Source organism: Dermochelys coriacea, chromosome 18 (assembly GCF_009764565.3).
Source record: "Dermochelys coriacea isolate rDerCor1 chromosome 18, rDerCor1.pri.v4, whole genome shotgun sequence".
NCBI lineage: Eukaryota > Metazoa > Chordata > Testudines > Dermochelyidae > Dermochelys > Dermochelys coriacea.
This window is the reverse complement of record NC_050085.1, coordinates 11,782,818-11,799,109: the sequence shown is the minus strand read 5'-3', so window position 1 is coordinate 11,799,109 and position 16,292 is coordinate 11,782,818. Positions and strand designations below refer to the sequence as shown.

General features: G+C 48.8%; 1 protein-coding gene across 2 annotated transcripts in view; it reads right to left on the bottom strand.

Moving 5' to 3' along the window:
* The window catches only part of MASP2 (MBL associated serine protease 2), a 50,164-nt gene that overhangs the window by 16,896 nt on the left and 16,976 nt on the right, over positions 1–16,292 (bottom strand). For both annotated transcript variants that reach the window (XM_038376629.2, XM_038376631.2), the window contains exons 2-4: positions 5,452–5,671; positions 2,623–2,800; positions 1,511–1,642 (exon numbers count right to left, since the gene is read on the bottom strand). In XM_038376629.2, the coding sequence (XP_038232557.1) occupies positions 1,511–1,642; positions 2,623–2,800; positions 5,452–5,610 (469 nt within the window). In that variant the 5' untranslated portion in view covers positions 5,611–5,671. The remainder of the gene's footprint in view (positions 1–1,510; positions 1,643–2,622; positions 2,801–5,451; positions 5,672–16,292) is intronic.

The following is a 16,292-nucleotide window of genomic DNA, read 5'->3' as shown; positions in this document are numbered from 1 at the left end:
GGAATGAGTTCAGCACTTGCCATTTTAAATCAAAATGGGAGATTTGCTTTAAAACAACAATAATAAACCCAGCCCCCCTGTTATTACAAGCCCCAGTGATGGGAAGAGGAAAAGGAACTGGGGTAGCAGGCAGAAGTTCCCAATGCGCTAGAGATATGCCCGAGTCTCAGAGTCTGGCTCCCAAATCGGACCCAAACACCCCCCCCCCCCCAATTTGTGTGCATTTGCAATGGGCTGCACTGAAATGCTAGATCCGGAGACAGGCTCGAACTTCAGAGTTTAGATCTAAATCCATAGCAAAGTGGTGGAAAAGCTGGGCTTGCTGTGTCGTTCCACACCAGCCTCGGCCAAGTACAAAATGGCCCTGGTTCTCCCCAGGCACAGGAGCCAGCTCCCAGTCAGTGAAGCTGCCTGTGGCAGGGAGGAATCTGCACATGTTTTGCGGCAGGCAGAACCAAGCCCGAGGTGTTGATCGTTGCACTGATTCAGACAGACATTCACTCCGTATGGTCAGATCATAAACCTTCCTTCAGCAGCATGTGCAAAGCAGCAGAGACAGCCAGCAGCCCGGCTGTGTGCCTGCTAGGGGAGGGGGAGCTCTGCTGGGCCCCCTCACCTATTTCAGGGTGGGTTATTATGGCTGGTGTCAATAGCATGAGGACTCTCCTAGCCATCCGGTAATAGCAGGGCTGTTCTCCGTCTGAACTGGGAATCCACTGTCACTCGTCAGCAGATTGTTCCTCCTCGAAGCAGCCCCGAGCTCAGATCCCAAAGTGCCAGAAGACTCAAAAGTATTATCCATTGCAGCACTCGGAAGGCAGGAGTGCTGGCCAGGGGGCTGGGCTGGCAGCCCTGCAGACTGAAGGTCTCTGATATAAGCAGCCACAGGGCAGGCTTCCTTCCTCTAGCCAACATACTGAAAACCTGGCCTGGAAGGATGATTTCTGACAGCGACTGGAATGTTCTAACCTCCATGCCTAGCCAAGCAGTGGCCTTCTTCTGAGACTGCTGACACCAGGGCTGGTGAATGCCAGGGGCGGGATGCCTGACCTGCAGGAGTTAGACACTCTGTCACCAGCCGAGGAGTAAAAAGAAAAGGAGTACTTGTGGCACCTTAGAGACTAACAAATTTATTTGAGCATAAGCTTTCGTGAGCTACAGCTCACTTCATCGGATGCATCGTAATGCATCTGATGAAGTGAGCTGTAGCTCACGAAAGCTTATGCTCAAATAAATTTGTTAGTCTCTAAGGTGCCACAAGTACTCCTTTTCTTTTTGCAAATACAGACTAACACGGCTGCTACTCTGACAGCTGAGGAGTGTATGCACTGACTCATGCCCTGCCCCATCAGGGTGACTTCAGCTGGCCTGCAGGGGCCATAGGCCAGCTCTGAACTTGGCTGCGACATGGATTGCTCACTGACCTGGTTCCCTAGAGGGGGAGAAGGACTCCTGTTCTAACGGGGTGGGGCCCAGCTGACCCTGCGCACGGGCAGTGGGGCAGACTCACCTGCGCAGCTCCTCTTGTTTTCATGGAGGACGTAGCCAACCCTGCAGCTGCAGTAGAAGCCACCCAAGTAATTATGACAGTGATGGTCACAAAGCGGTTCATCGTCAATCAGTTGCTCACACTCGTCAACATCTAGCGGGTTGAAACACAGCAGCATTAACTTAACTGCACTGGATGGGGGGCTCTCGGAGCTCTGTGCAGGAATGTAATGGGAACTGGGGGGGAGGTGGGAACAGAGCAGGGACATGTTTTCAGAAATTGACTCGATACCCTTTAACATGTGTCTGTGCCAGGCTGGTTTTTCTTGGTATTCTTTGTAAAACATAAAGGTGGGGCTTTCAGAGGAGCCTAAGCCAGGCAGGGGTACAGTTCCCCCAGGAAGCAAATGGGCCTGATACTTCTGAATCACTCTGGGACTTTTCAAACACACTTCTCCCTCCACTGCCTCCCCTTAGCTTGTACAGTTGGAAGATCCCCTGTTCTAGGCACCATATGAAATTCAAAGCCAAACACCCAGCACAATCTGACAGCTGGTGAAGGAGCATACAGGAGATTCCCCCTTCCCCAGACACTAGCTCCGCCTGGCCCGCTATGACAGTGCCGTCTTGCACAGCGATTACTAATGCCAGCTTTGTATTCTGTTTTCATACAGATTCCTGTCATACTCCATTGTCCTAGGAAGAATCTACCTCCTAACACTTTGCTCTCCTCCAGCACTGTCCAATCCTTTATAAATGTTAATTAACCATTGCAGAAGCCCTGGGTGGTAAATGGGAGTCTCCCTATTTTGTCCGTGGGGGAAGAGCAGGTTCAGAGACAGGAAGTGACTTGCCCAAGGTCACACAATGAGACAGTGGCAGAATTGGGGATAGGTGTCCTGAGTTGTAGTCACCTACTCAAGTCACTACCCCTAACGAATACAGCTGCTCCTAACCCATTCACTAGTAGCAGCAGGCAGAGTCTCCATCCACCTGAGAAGCACAGCTGTCTCCTTCGGCCAGCCCCTGGTGCTAGTAGCCAGAGTCTGCATGAGGCCAGGAGGGGAGCTGGCCCTAGCATAGCTGGGTTGGTTTCTCTACCCCTTCCTCCTCAGTGAAGGGCCCGTCTCTCACCTTCAGCTGAGTAGAAGGCCTCAAAGCCGGTGAACTGATTCTCGTTGGAGTAGTCGGATCGGAACATCACAGTGAGGGTGTTGTCGATGGAGTGGTACGTCCTGTTGCCTGGAGCCTCCTCAGTGTCTGTACTCTCGTGTCCACACAGTGTGGCCACCGGCTTCCCACCGGAGCTGATCTGCGCAGGGGATGGAGGAGTTAGTCACGTCTGCACTCAGCTGCAGCCTCTATTTCCACGCCTGCCCCCCACCCAGTATATGGAGCCCAATCCTGCAACCCTGAAATCAGAGGGACCAGGAGTAGGTCCTTGTGCAGGGCCACACCCAGCTCCCTCCCTAACCACGGTATGCCCCATTGCCAGCTCCATATAACTATCACCACCCTGCCTGCTTCCAGCTTGCCTTGATTCCCCCCCGCTCCCCCGCCACCTTTCAGCTGTGGCATCTCCCCCTCTGCAGCCTCTGGGCACCCCTCTGGAGCATGACCAAACAGGGATAGAGGGACTGGAGATAGCTGGAGAGGCAAGAAAAGGAAGGAAGAACCAAGACAGGCACTAGCAAGAGCAGCTTTAACTTGTAGCCAGGGCTCCACAGAACCCTGAATGAATCAGTGCATCCGTCATGTGCCCTAGCCACGTGCTCTCCTCTCTGCTGGCAGAGCTGAGGCTGAAGGTCCCCTGCTTCCAGCAGACTTTTCACCACCAGGAAGTTTGTCCCCCAGTGGGACAATCAGGGGGTTTAGAGATTACAGCATTCTCAGGGGTACATTTGTGATGAAGACCATCCATCTGGATTCAGTTATACAATCGCGGATGTCACATTACACGGTGGACAGCAATTTCCCCACGGCTTGACTTGCCCCCCATTCTCCTCCCCTTCCCTAAATCCTTGGCTGTAAAGCTCATTACCTGAGCCCTCCCTTCCCCCCAACGCACACACAAAGCCCCAAGACCAGCTTGGGCCACCAGCCCAGAGTTTTGTTTGCTGTGGGTTTTGTTCCTGTTTGCTTTCCCCTTTGATCCTATGTGGGAGCAACCCGCTGGGCTATGGCCAGTCATAGGTGAAAGGAGGGATTAGGGTTAAATGCAGGTTAAAACAGCTTTGAATTTACAATAAAGCCTGCTGAGCTGGGTCTCTCCATTTCCACATTCTCTCTGATGCAATGTTTCTTGGTGGGAAACACCCATTGGATTCACCAAGTATCCCAGTCCCCTAGCCCCATGTCCCTGAAAGTTTTGGACGCTATTACTAGGCCATTTTTGTTAAACAGGATGTGTGCTGCTCCTGGGGGTAGAGGGGGATGAGAGCTCATGCACACAAGTTCTAGCAGTGGGTAAGAGGATAAGCAGTCTGACCGACAGGGTACAGCCTCAGAGGAAGACGTGGTGAAAAGCACTATGGTCTTAGAGGAACATGAACATCTCGCCCGAGTAACTCAGGGATTAAGATTTTACTTAAAATGCTTGATCTGGTTCTACTGAGCTTAAAACAACCATTGCCAATGTGAGCACACCACCTGCTTCCTGCGTGTCTCCTGTGGATACAGCTCCCCCAACCACATACTGACCTTCGAGTGTGCCCCTCCCGATATCAGTATGAACACATGGCTGGACAGCTGGTGTGCTGAGTTTGCTGCCTTGTACTGCCCTCTTCCCCCATTCCTTTGGCCACTCATCATACGCTAAGCTCATAAATTCTCTGGGGCAGGGCCTATCTTTTTATTAGATGTATATATAGCGCCTAGCACAACAGACCCTGATCTGGATATCAGGGTCTCTAGGTGTTATTGTAATAAAACAACAATAATATTTTGGCACAAAAGGTTCTGGTCAAACCTCCAAAATCCTCCCAATCATCCTGGCTTTGAGTTTGACCCAGCAGCGTCTCCTTTCAGGCTTTTTCACGCATCCCCCAAATAGTCCATTAGCCACTTTCTTTTCGCAAGCTCTTCCCCATTATATATGAACATCCTGATACTGCTGCTTGGGCTGTGTCTCACTTTTGACCCAGGTCCCATCAGCACAGCTCTCATGAGATACAAGTATTCTGTAGAGCTGGTCAAAAAATTTCAGACAGGACAGAAAAGAAAATTCAAGAAAACTGAAACGTTTCCTGGGAATGTATCACTGTCACAATTTTTGATGAAAAATTACTGAATGGCTTCATTTTAATATGATTGAAGTGTTTTGCTTCTATTATATTGCATGATGATAGATAAAAGTCTTAGACTATAATTTATAATATAATAAGAGAAGTGATGCAGTTCCGTAAGCTTGTTTCAGTATTTCCAAAATGGAATTGCAGCACTATTATTTTGTGAGAAATTCTGACCTCTTGTTTCCATGTAGGATGAAAGAAAATTTCAACAAGTCCGATCTGCCCAGGGAATAGAAATTCAGCATTTCCACCAGCTCTAGTTTTCTTCCAACGATGCTTCCTGATCCTGTGGGCCGACGTGAATGCATCACTTGCAAATCAGCTGAGCCCAAACATTACAAGGAGATCTGACCATAAGAGAAACTGGTTCCTTGACACCTGCAACCCCAGCTGGAGCTGGTTGTGCCATATATCGGTATACACATTTCATTCTGAGTGTGGAAGGGGATATACAGCTCCAGGAGACACAGACAGTATAAAGCAAACTACCTAGAGAAATTCATGTGTCTCTACAGAAGTGCACATGCAATGCCATATTGTAAGTACAAACATACACTTCTCATAGGTCTCATATACAGCCAGCCATCAACATGCACAGACGCAAAGTTCTATATTAATACATACGCCTCATGCATGGCCACGTACACCCTCTTTGCCCCGAGGCTCAGCGTACCTTCACGTAATCGTATTCACACAGGTAAGACAGCTCCATGTTAAAGTGGGTGAAGTAGATCCGGATGGTGTATCCCTTGGGGACGCTGATATTCCAGCTTCTCTGCTTGTTGTTGGGGTAGACGTTTGGGAAGTCTGGGGATGTGATCCTCCCATACATTTTCTGCAGCTGGATGTTGCTACCCACTCCATGGCAAAGGGCTGCCAAGAGGAGGTACAGCCTGCCCCAAATGGAACACAGACAGTAACCAGGGGGGTAAACGTTAGCTCAGAGATCATGTTTGCTACACACCGAGGGCACTAGGACATTAGTCAACATCTCTGCACCTGATGCTTCTCTCCTTGTAAATGCCCTGCGCGTCAAATGAGTGCTGCTGACATAAGACCCAGGAGAGGAGAACTGGGCTGCATCTCCTTACATAAAAACAGGACAAAGAGCTAGAGAATCCAGGCTGCCTGAGAAGAGCCTCCTTGACCAGACTCACCTCATCCTTCCACTGCCGGAGCCTGCAGCAGCTTCTCCTGGTGCGCTTCCCTCTGAGGGCGAGTTTGCTTTGCTATGTTTGTCTGGCTCTTGAACTCTGATGTTTATCTCCCTTCCCCCCCTCAACTGACTGAGTTCTGGGAACAGTGGTTACAGCAGAGCGGGCCTGAGCTCAATGCACAGGACCCAAGTCAACCCTGGCTCAAAGTACAAAGAGGAGCTGAAAGTGCAGCTGGATTCCAAATATTTCAGCCCCCACCTCTCTGGAGGGATGAGCAATGGGCCTGGCATTTGTGCCAAGAAGCAGGGGAAGGGGAGAGGATGCGTGGGGGCAGGTATAGGGTAGTTCAAGATTGTGCGTGCTAGGGCGTGGTCAGGGCGTTTGGGAACATCATCCCCCTGTTGCCAGCTCTTCGGTTACTATTACCCAATAAGTACATTACTAGAACCCTGGTCTCTTTCACAGCCTGAGCCCACAGAGCCAAGAAGGAACCGCATGGGAACCCAGGCCCCTTTGCTGATCCATTTTACCAGCAGCTTTGACTGAGGACGATCACAGAACACTTTAGGGCACTAGCCGTACAGAACGCTGCAACCAGACAGGAGGCGCTGAGGTACTACGGTGATGAGGGCTATTCAAGTACTGGGTACACACACCTATGGCTGGGGATTTGTTAATGGGGCACAGAGCCTTTAAGCTCCCAGCTGCTGGTTCTAATCCAGCCCAAATCTGTTGTTCTGTGTCTTATGTGCACATCCAGCCTTTGCCATTTTACCTCCAGGCTGGAGCTGGGTTAAAAATCCAGCTGTGGAATTACACCCAGCTGTCGCATGCAGCATGCCATACCAAGCAGCAAAGGGAGAAGGGGAGCAGGAGGAAAGATGGAGAGCTGGCCATGAAGAGCGATGCAGGGAGGCAGGAGCTGCACGGGAGAAGCTCTCCCTCCACCAGCACGCAGATGCAGGAAGCCAGGCTGAGGGAAGTGGTGTGGTGGGGAAGGGGCATAGCAGGAGAGTAGAGGGAGTTTCTCCTTGTCTAGCATTTATCACCACCATCCTGGGAAATAGCGTAGAGGAGAGAGCTCCAAATGGGACCCTGCAGTGACCAGCAGCTTGGGGTCCTCTCTTTTCAGACCACAGATGGTGCAGGCAGGGCCAATCCCTGCTCACCAGTAGCACCAGCCAAGGCACAGATTCCCCACACACTTTACAAGCACTACGCATTCAGCTGCACAACAGCCTGCTGGTGCTGGGGGGAAATCCCAGTCTATGTATAACACGGTCTCCACTGAACCAAACGGGTGATGTCTGCTATGGTGCAGGTCAGCGTGGCTCTGTCGATGTCTCACCAGCTGAGGACCTGGCTCATAGGTCAGATCCTCATTCCCCTTGAAGTCAATGGCAAGACTCATACTAAAAAAAGAAAAAGAGTACTTGTGGCACCTTAGAGACTAACAAATTTATTTGTCTCTAAGGTGCCACAAGTACTCCTTTTCTTTTTGCGGATTCAGACTAACATGGCTGCTACTCTGAAAGACTCATACTGAAGTCCCCGGGACAAGGATTTGGGTCATTAACTCCCAACACAGGGCCAGATTCTGGAGCTATTCAGGCTGTACTGGAGATCAGAATAGGGGCCCTCCTTATATTTTGTTAGATTTTTTTTTTTTTATGTTAAAGATTTTCTAGAAATATCCCTACCCCAGCTCCCCTGCATACAGGCCATAGCAGACAAGTATCAAAGAGGAGCAAGCAAGCTCCATATAGATTGCATAGGTGCCGTCTCTCCCCTGCACCCATCACCCAAAAGGGAAGGAGACAAGGGAAGCTGACTTGCAATGAGAACCACAGGCTCCTGTGTGATATGTGAAGAGGAGTTGTTCCAGGACATCCTACTACCCTTTTACCACAGGCAGTGCTCCTTATCCCAGGGGTCTGCTCCTCCAGCCAGCAAAGCTGCCAGTCACCTGCAGTCTACCTGGGCATTTTCCACCGAATAAAACCAAAGCCAGGGAGTGATCCCTACCAAACCACAACCAGAAAACGCCATTTCACAGAGGGGAAGGGGCAGTCAGTGCAACAGCAGCAGTAAATGAGGTTAATGGCAAGACCACACAGTAGCTAGAAAGGACTAGATGCTTTCAGGGCTCCCTGATTGCTAAACAGCCCCCACTGAGCCCTCACAGGTCATAGACTTTACACAGGCCACAGACAGAAAACTTTGGGAAATCTAAGTGCCAAGCTGAATGCTTGCTGTTTGCTCGGCAATGTCACAGCTTGTGATTTCAGCTATGTTTGTGTCTAGGTACACACATGGGTGTTGAGTGTGTGCATATATCTACAGTCGTCAGGCTACTGTTCATGTAGTGAGAGTGAGTGTGTGCATGTACATACACATACAGTGATCAGGCAATTGTTTGTACATGTCTGAATTAAGCAATCGGATCCCAGAGTGCAAATCTGTTTTGGTTAACTTCCATGTCCCACTGCAAGTACTTCTCCTGTCCTTCAGTGTACCCTCTCTGTGATTGGACATGAATTCTTCTATCGTCATCCAACTCCAAACTGTCTCCCTGCAACAGCAGGCTGCTCTTTTCCTTTGCATTACCAGAGCGCTACCGAGACCCCATTGTGCGAGGCACTGCACAAACACAAAACACAACAACAGTCCCTGCTCTTGCACATGTTAGCGGCATTGGGTCCCAAGCTGCAGGGGTCAGTCCCAGAATGAAAGTATCAGCTCTAAGATAGTTCTGAAATGTCTCCAGTGTATTGAGAGTCTGACCAAGCCCTTCCATTCCCGTCAGCCCCAGGTCCTCCTGTCTGATGCTTGAATTCTAACCCGTCACAGGGCCCTCAGAATGGCTATGCATCAGAACATGGAAGCTGACCTGGCAAAAGACCAGGGCAGGTGTTGAATTCTTGGTGCAAATACTAGGCTCCCACCTCCATGGCCTTTGGAGAAGCCAGGCTGCTAGCCGGAGCTGGGGAAAACCTTTTAGAACGAAGTGCCTGGGATCAAATCCTGACCCACTGTTTTGCATCCAATGAAGTGAGCTGTAGCTCACAAAAGCTTATGCTCAAATAAATTTGCTAGTCTCTAAGGTGCCACAAGTACTCCTTTTCTTTTTGCGAATACAGACTAACACAGCTGCTACTCTGAGAACTGTTTTGTCTGTTTCCTTGCAAAGAGCCCTTCTCATTTCAGCACGTCTTGCGGCATCAGCCAGCCATTTGCAGCCCTAGCTTAACAGCATCATGCTGAGTAACCGCAGGCCCTACAAAATGACTTAACACCCATCCTCCTTCTCCACCCAGCCCCAAGCAAGCCTGAAGGCTGGGCGCACCCACCCCTTGTCACTGTGAGAAGCAGCTATTTGCCAGTTGCCTAATTACTGACCCACTTTAGGAAGGTTTGGGTTATTCTACGTGACAGGAGCCCATTGTGAATTCTGCACAGCTGTCTCCCCACTCCCAGCCCCGTCCATGCTTGAGGGACTGAGGTAGCCCAGACGGAAGAAGTCACTTTCAAGAGGAAAGTGTGTGTGAAAGCCAAGGTTCAGGGAAGGGGCTCTGCCTTCAAATCCATCTGCACAGCAGCAGAGACATGGTGTGACGTGAGAATGCCTGGGAGACCCCATGTGGGGACTGCAGCAGTCCAACATCTTCCCCAGATCCCCCTGGTGTTTGTTTTCCTGTTCCCCCTACCTCCCACTGCAGCATGGCCTGTCAAGGAAAGGTCTCCAGCAGCCTGAATAGAGGCAGCTGAGCCATGTCCATCAGTAAGTCAGTGCGAGCAGAGCTGTTCAGTGGGGGCCCGGCTAACATGGCTTGCAGCTGGGATGTCTACCAGCCACAGGCCCCATCTGGAGTATCCCGGGAAGGCCAGGAAGCAGGATGTGGGAGAAAGGTGGTGCTGGAGAGCAGAGACCAAGGCTGTTCTGGAGGGAAGTGAGTGGGGGATGCACCGGAGACACACCCAGAGGGCTGTAGGTTTGACCTGCTGAGGTCTGTTTGTTCCCTAAGGTCTGCCCCCTGCTGATTTGGGGGGCACCCGCTTTCCCCAAATATAAACCTCTCCTCCCATTTCCACAGGCCCCAAGCCTCTCCTTGCACCAAGGTGAGGTGAGCAAACAGGGTAAATTGATGTCATGCTTCAAGACGGTTTCTCTCTTGATTAGAATTTGCCCTCCCCCTCACCATCCAGTCACTATTTTCCATGGCAATGGTCTCTCCTTCCAACTAATGCAGGATGCTGCAGCGTGTCTCTGCAGCAACACTTCCTGCCATGAGAGTGTGTCACACCTATTGACTGCTCCATACACTGGCTTCCATAGATAGAAAAGTAAGCCAAGTTCAAGGTCTCAGCTTGATCTTCAAGGCACTCTGTGGCCTGGGCCCAGGAATGAAGACCATGGTCAACCACTCCACCGCAGTGGAGCTCTCTGTAATAAGTATAAAGGTCTTCTGTGGAGGAGACAGAACTTTCCTTGGGGGCTGGTCCGAGACCATGGAATGAACTACTCCCAAGAACCAAGGACCATCACCTTCACTCCAGGTGTCAGGCACATTTCTTTGACCTGCCTTCTCTAACATAACACCCCCCCACACACACACACACACAAAAACAGAACACTCCACTGCACGCACTTCTCCCTCCTGCAGAGGAGAGAACAAACATGACAGATGGCAGTCACGTTGCTGAAAGCACTGTTGGAAGACACTCAGATGTCCCGCTCACATCGCAGTCAGAACCCATAGAGAATGGAATCTTTCTTTCCTCTTGCCTGTCCGTCTGTCTTCCCATCCCCTGTCTCTCAAAGAAGGAAATCACTGACATGGCCCCACGCCATAGGTAGCTATACTGTGTCTGCCACGTTGGCTCGGAGTCTGCCACTGCAGCGGAATTGCTGTTTCTCTCTGCAGAGAGAGTTTGGTTCAAATTCAGATAAAGTTGGAGCCAGGCCTGTGTTGTAATGCTGTCCTCTGCCTTCCTCTCTCAGATCAGAGGAGATATGCACGTTACAGGCACAAACAGCCTGTTTCCTAGATAATTATGGCTCAAAGCAATGGATAGGAACTAAGGAAAAGTTCATGTTATTCATACTCCCAGGACAAAATCTTAGAACACTGAAGGGAACATGTGGTTAACAATATGGGGGAGTGACCAGGGCAGGACACAGCTGCACAGCAAAAGAACTGGAGACTAGCAAACAAAGACCTCAGAAAAGGGGATGCAACAGTGATTCCTCACCATGCCAGCCTCATTTGGATCAGCACTCTGGTGCTGTTACAAGGTCACTGCAGTCTTGTTTAACAAGCAACCTGAACAAGCCAAGTCATTCTTAGCATCTGAGCTCCTGGAACAGCCCCCAGAAACCAGGAGCAACTCCCGCTGCAATAAGAAAAAGAGTACTTGTGGCACCTTAGAGACTAACAAATTTATTTGAGCATAAGCTTTTTCATTGGATGCAATAGTGGTTTGGGTTTGTACACTTTCCACGGTGACAGGGTGGGCTGGATGGTGGCCTGCCTGCTAGGAGGTGGCCCCCTGCAGCATGGTTAAGCCTCCAATGAAAGATCCCCATCTCCTGCGCAGCAGCATCTCTCCCCATGGAGGCTGGTGTCTGGGGGATAACAGATGAAGAGCTTTGCAACAGGGCTCAAATCCCTCCCCCATCCAATGTTTCATTTCTCTGCCCCTGCTCCAGGTCTCCTTAGAGAAGGCTCTATTCCCGTCCATATGAGCCTACCCATCTTCAGCCCCATCCCCTTCCCATCCAAAGCTCTGCAGGGTGAAACTACAGCACCCTCTAGCTTACAGGTTCAAATTGCCCTTGGGTGGAAACACCTGCATTACTGATCTCTGTCGCATCTTCCAATTTGAAAACGCAGCAAAGAAGCTGCTGAGATTGTGGGTCAGTCTGGGAATATGGCTGCAGATCTCCATCTCCTTCCAATTCCACCCTTTCTTTCAGATCTTTTAAACTTCATAACTTCTCTCCCTCCATGGAAAAGTAAACACTCTGCAAAGTACCTTCTTCCCCTTCCAAATGAATCACTGGCTAGCTACAGATCAGAGGAAATGCAGAATTAACTGGATCCTCTCCCCTATTCAGTGAGCTGCGACTCTTGCTGAAGAGCTACCATGTCCCAATAACCTAGTGACCTCCAGCCTGCACTGGACTTCCTTATAACCTTATGCAGCCAAATGCATTGCTCCCATACCTTGGCCCAACACCAAAAGGCCCTCCTCAACACTCCTCTTCTTCCAGAACTAGCCATGATCGTCTCTGTGTTGTGCAAAAGAGGAGTTGTTAGCTCATTGATCCAGAATAACCAGCAGATACAGCCTAAAGTGCTTCCAAAAAACTATTACTCAGATTCTGTAGTAATGGGAGCTACAGAAAAGTCCAAAGGGTGGGGACAGAGACACAGGGAAGTCTGTCCATTCCAATGGCTGAAACCCTTACTGAACATGTGTAGTTCAGTTCCTGCCGCAGAGAAAGTGGATTGAAGACGGCACCATAACCACTGGCAGCATGAACCAAAATCTGCAGCATTCCAGAAAGAATTTATCTACCAGGCAGTCAGCCAGCTGTGGAAAGAATAATGGAGAGAAAATACATCTCCAACCCATATCCAATGTGGGATATATTACACTTCTTGGCAAATCCAAACATACAGTCTTAGCAGTAGAGAGATTCAGCAAATAAAAAACAACAGCCCCATAATGGGGCTCAGTAGAATGTGACTTAATCAGAAGCATCTTGAATGAGGAGTGAACTTCTGTATTCAGGTTTCAGAGTAGCAGCCGTGTTAGTCTGTATCTGCAAAAAGAAAAGGAGTACTTGTGGCACCTTCGAGACTAACAAATTTATTTGAGCATAAGCTTTCGTGAGCTACAGCTTATGCTCAAATAAATTTGTTAGTCTCTAAGGTGCCACAATTACTCCTTTTCTTCTGTATTCAGATATTCTTCACTACTTGCCCTAAATTGTTTAACCACACACAGTAACATTACATAGCTGCTGCATTCCTTCTGAGAGATGGCTGCATTTCAGGGGTGGGAGAAGTAATCCTGCCAAATAAAGCCACATTTTCAGATGTGGGTACCCTTTTGCTCATGTGCTCATTAGATTTACATGGACAAAAACAGACCTGCATGTGGGATTGGCACATGCAGTTGGTGCAGTCACACAAACATTCTGCTAGTGCAGTTGTCAATGCCTCATTTGAAATCTGGCTGACAATTTGTCAAGGCTACGTCTGAAACTGCTAGGATCCTTATTGACAAAACGCTACTACAGATTGTTGACTTATCCTGGAGTCTTTATGTCCCTCGGCATAGGCAGAGAGGTCTGGTGGATGTAATATAGGCACTCAAGCCATTTAATTCTGAATTAGGCATGGAGTCTGTTAGACTCTGTCCCAAAGTGCTCCTGGTGAAACTATCTTCCAAGGACTGGTGCTGGCAGTGTCAGACAGTCACGTCAGCCTAGTCTGCTACAGTAAAGCCAGACCTTTCTGGAAGAGAGAACAATTTGGCCTATTAGAGAGAGAGATTGGAGAAGTGAACTTGGCTCCCAACCCAGAGTTCAGATCGGGGCTCTGTCTCCAACAATGCAAAACAGAATGCATAGTACCAAACTGCTCCCAAGCGCTGGTCCTGAATGCCAGAGCACTGGAAGGGCTTCATGCCAAACTGATTCATCCAAGTCTTGGGGGACTCCTGGCTACAGGCAGGACATTGGAACATCTGGTAGGTCAAAATGCAAAGCGTGGTACCAATACTATGTTAGCCAATACTCATATGTTAGGTTTCAGAGTAGCAGCCGTGTTAGTCTGTATTCGCAAAAAGAAAAGGAGTACTTGTGGCACCTTAGAGACTAACAAATTTATTTGAGCATAAGCTTTCGTGAGCTACAGCATCCAATGAAGTGAGCTCTAGCTCACAAAAGCTTATGCTCAAATAAATTTGTTAGTCTCTAAGGTGCCACAAGTACTCCTTTTCTTTTTACTCATACGTTAGGAATGGTATACACTAATAGGGATTATGCACATATCTATCTATCTATCTAGGTATTGGGGAGTTATGTTAACTGAATGTATTATGATTTTTCCCCAGTTCAGTTCACCCACATCAAGTATCCCACACCACTCTGCAAAGCTGAAGTCAGCTTTGGCATTAGAAAATAGGAAACCTGTCAAAGACAAGTTATGTTAATATTGTTCCCTGGGTACAAGCTTAGGAGGTGCCTTCACACTTGTTAGTACCTGGAATGCTGTGTCCAAAGCAAAAGGTAAGAGGGGGTACACCATGGTACCAGAAAAACAAGTTGAAATTGGTGAGTGGAATCATAGATGATGTATAGCAGGTCTTAGCTTGTGCACAACGTCATTATAAATTGAGGTAGTTTGGGGGGAGTGTGCCTTCTGCATAAGGCAACCTGAACACACGGCGAGAACCCCAGGGGGACTGGTGATGTATTAACTCTCTCTCTCTCCCCTGTACTATATTGTTTTATCTATAAACAATATGTTGGCTCAGCTTTGTTATTTGATCTCAAACATTTTTAACAGAACTGCAAGTGCAGTCAAAATCAATTGGCTATGCAAAAAACAAAACAGAGGGCATCAGAATTCGGTTTCTTCCCTTCCTTGAGGAAGACTGCGGAGATGGAACAATCCAAACCTCCCCCGAAGAGCTGGTTCTAGCTCCAGGTTGTGTGCAGATAACTCATGGTATAGGTGCACCGCCATGGGATTGGCAGGAAGGGGAATACTTACACTATTCAGGTCCTTATATTGCATGAGTTCATTTGGAGTAGCACGGACAAGACAGACCCCCAGAAGCTAGTAAACGACAAGATCTTACTGTGTCGTTTAAATGTTTTGATGGGATCTCCAAGGCAAGGGCCGTCAAGAAGAATCTTTTTTTTGGGGGGGGGAAGAAGAGGAGGGGAGGAGAGGAGGCTATTTCACTGGCTCTACATTAGCGAGGATGAGAGGGAGCCAGAGTGATAGAGGGGCTGGAAAAATCACTCTTGCTGAAGTCAGATTAATCTTTCGCACTTGTCTCTTACTCTCTGCTTAGCAGCATTGTAACGACCTGAAATTGCAACTGATAAATCGGTGCTGAGGGTTTGTCTCATCACGGCTGCCACACGAGGATGGGCCATTATTCTTTCAATTTAGGTCTCTGATGCCTGTTAACATACATTAGGCTTTTCCATATGGTGCATTTTAGCCTGGTGCCCAGGGCAGCTGCCCAGGTCTCTTCCACCACCCACGCTCTCAGGCCCTGCCTAATGAGGATGGATGACAGCCCCAGCTCAGTAATGGGACACAGATGGTCCAAATGGCTTTTCGCTTTTCTACTTTGAAACATATTTTCCATCTTAGAAATTCTCATACAAAAATAAACCTCCTAATCTTTGGTGCTGTAATTTTTTGTTTTCTAAATTGACAATGGACTCATCAGATAGGCAAAATCTTTGAGAGGACTGCAGACTTTTTATTAGAATGGATCGGGCACTGAACTAAGTCAGGAGACCTGGGGGTCTAGTTCCAGCTCTGCCGCTGGGTGGCTTTGGGCAAAGTCACTCCCCTTTTCTGTGCTTCTGTTTTCCTTCCCACTCTTTGCCAGTCTTGCCTACTGTAAACTCTTCAGGGCAGGGACTGTCATTTACTATGGGTTTGTACAGCCTCTAGTCCAATTATTAGTGTTATTTATAGTTCAGTAGCCCTAGTCAGAGCCCAGAACCCCATTGTACTAGGTGCTGTACAAACACAATGACCCCCCCAATCTCCACTGTGGCCTCTAGACACTACCAGAATACAAATAATAATGAATTAAACAAATGAATCATGGGAGTTAAAGTCTGGTGCGGGTAGGACAAAAGGGGAGACCTGAAAGAAGAAGACAACCTCACAGCTGCATGCAGTAGCGAGTAACTGAGGGGCCTAAGCAACAGGTTTGGCATAGCGAGGCTCTGCAGCATTACAGGTTCAAACCCCAGCAAGGTTAACACAGGCTCTTTATCCTAGGAATTATTTGTATTCCAAGAGGATCCATAAATGCACTAGGCGCTGTCCAAACACACAGGAAGAGGGAGATGCATCTGCTTCCCCGTAATTTACAGGGAGGGCTGGGGATGTCTTTTATAATGGTCTCATCTCAAGTGCTCATTTGGACCCAGCCCCCATTGATGCCTATGGAGGGAGAGCAAGCCCTAGCCTGGCACTCTGGAATGAGTCCAGCATTTTCAGCTAAACCAGGGCATGAGCCAAAGTTTGACTGTTTTCTGTCTTTTTAAACCTTAGCTCTCAACCCTGCCAAAAGCCAGGAACTCCCT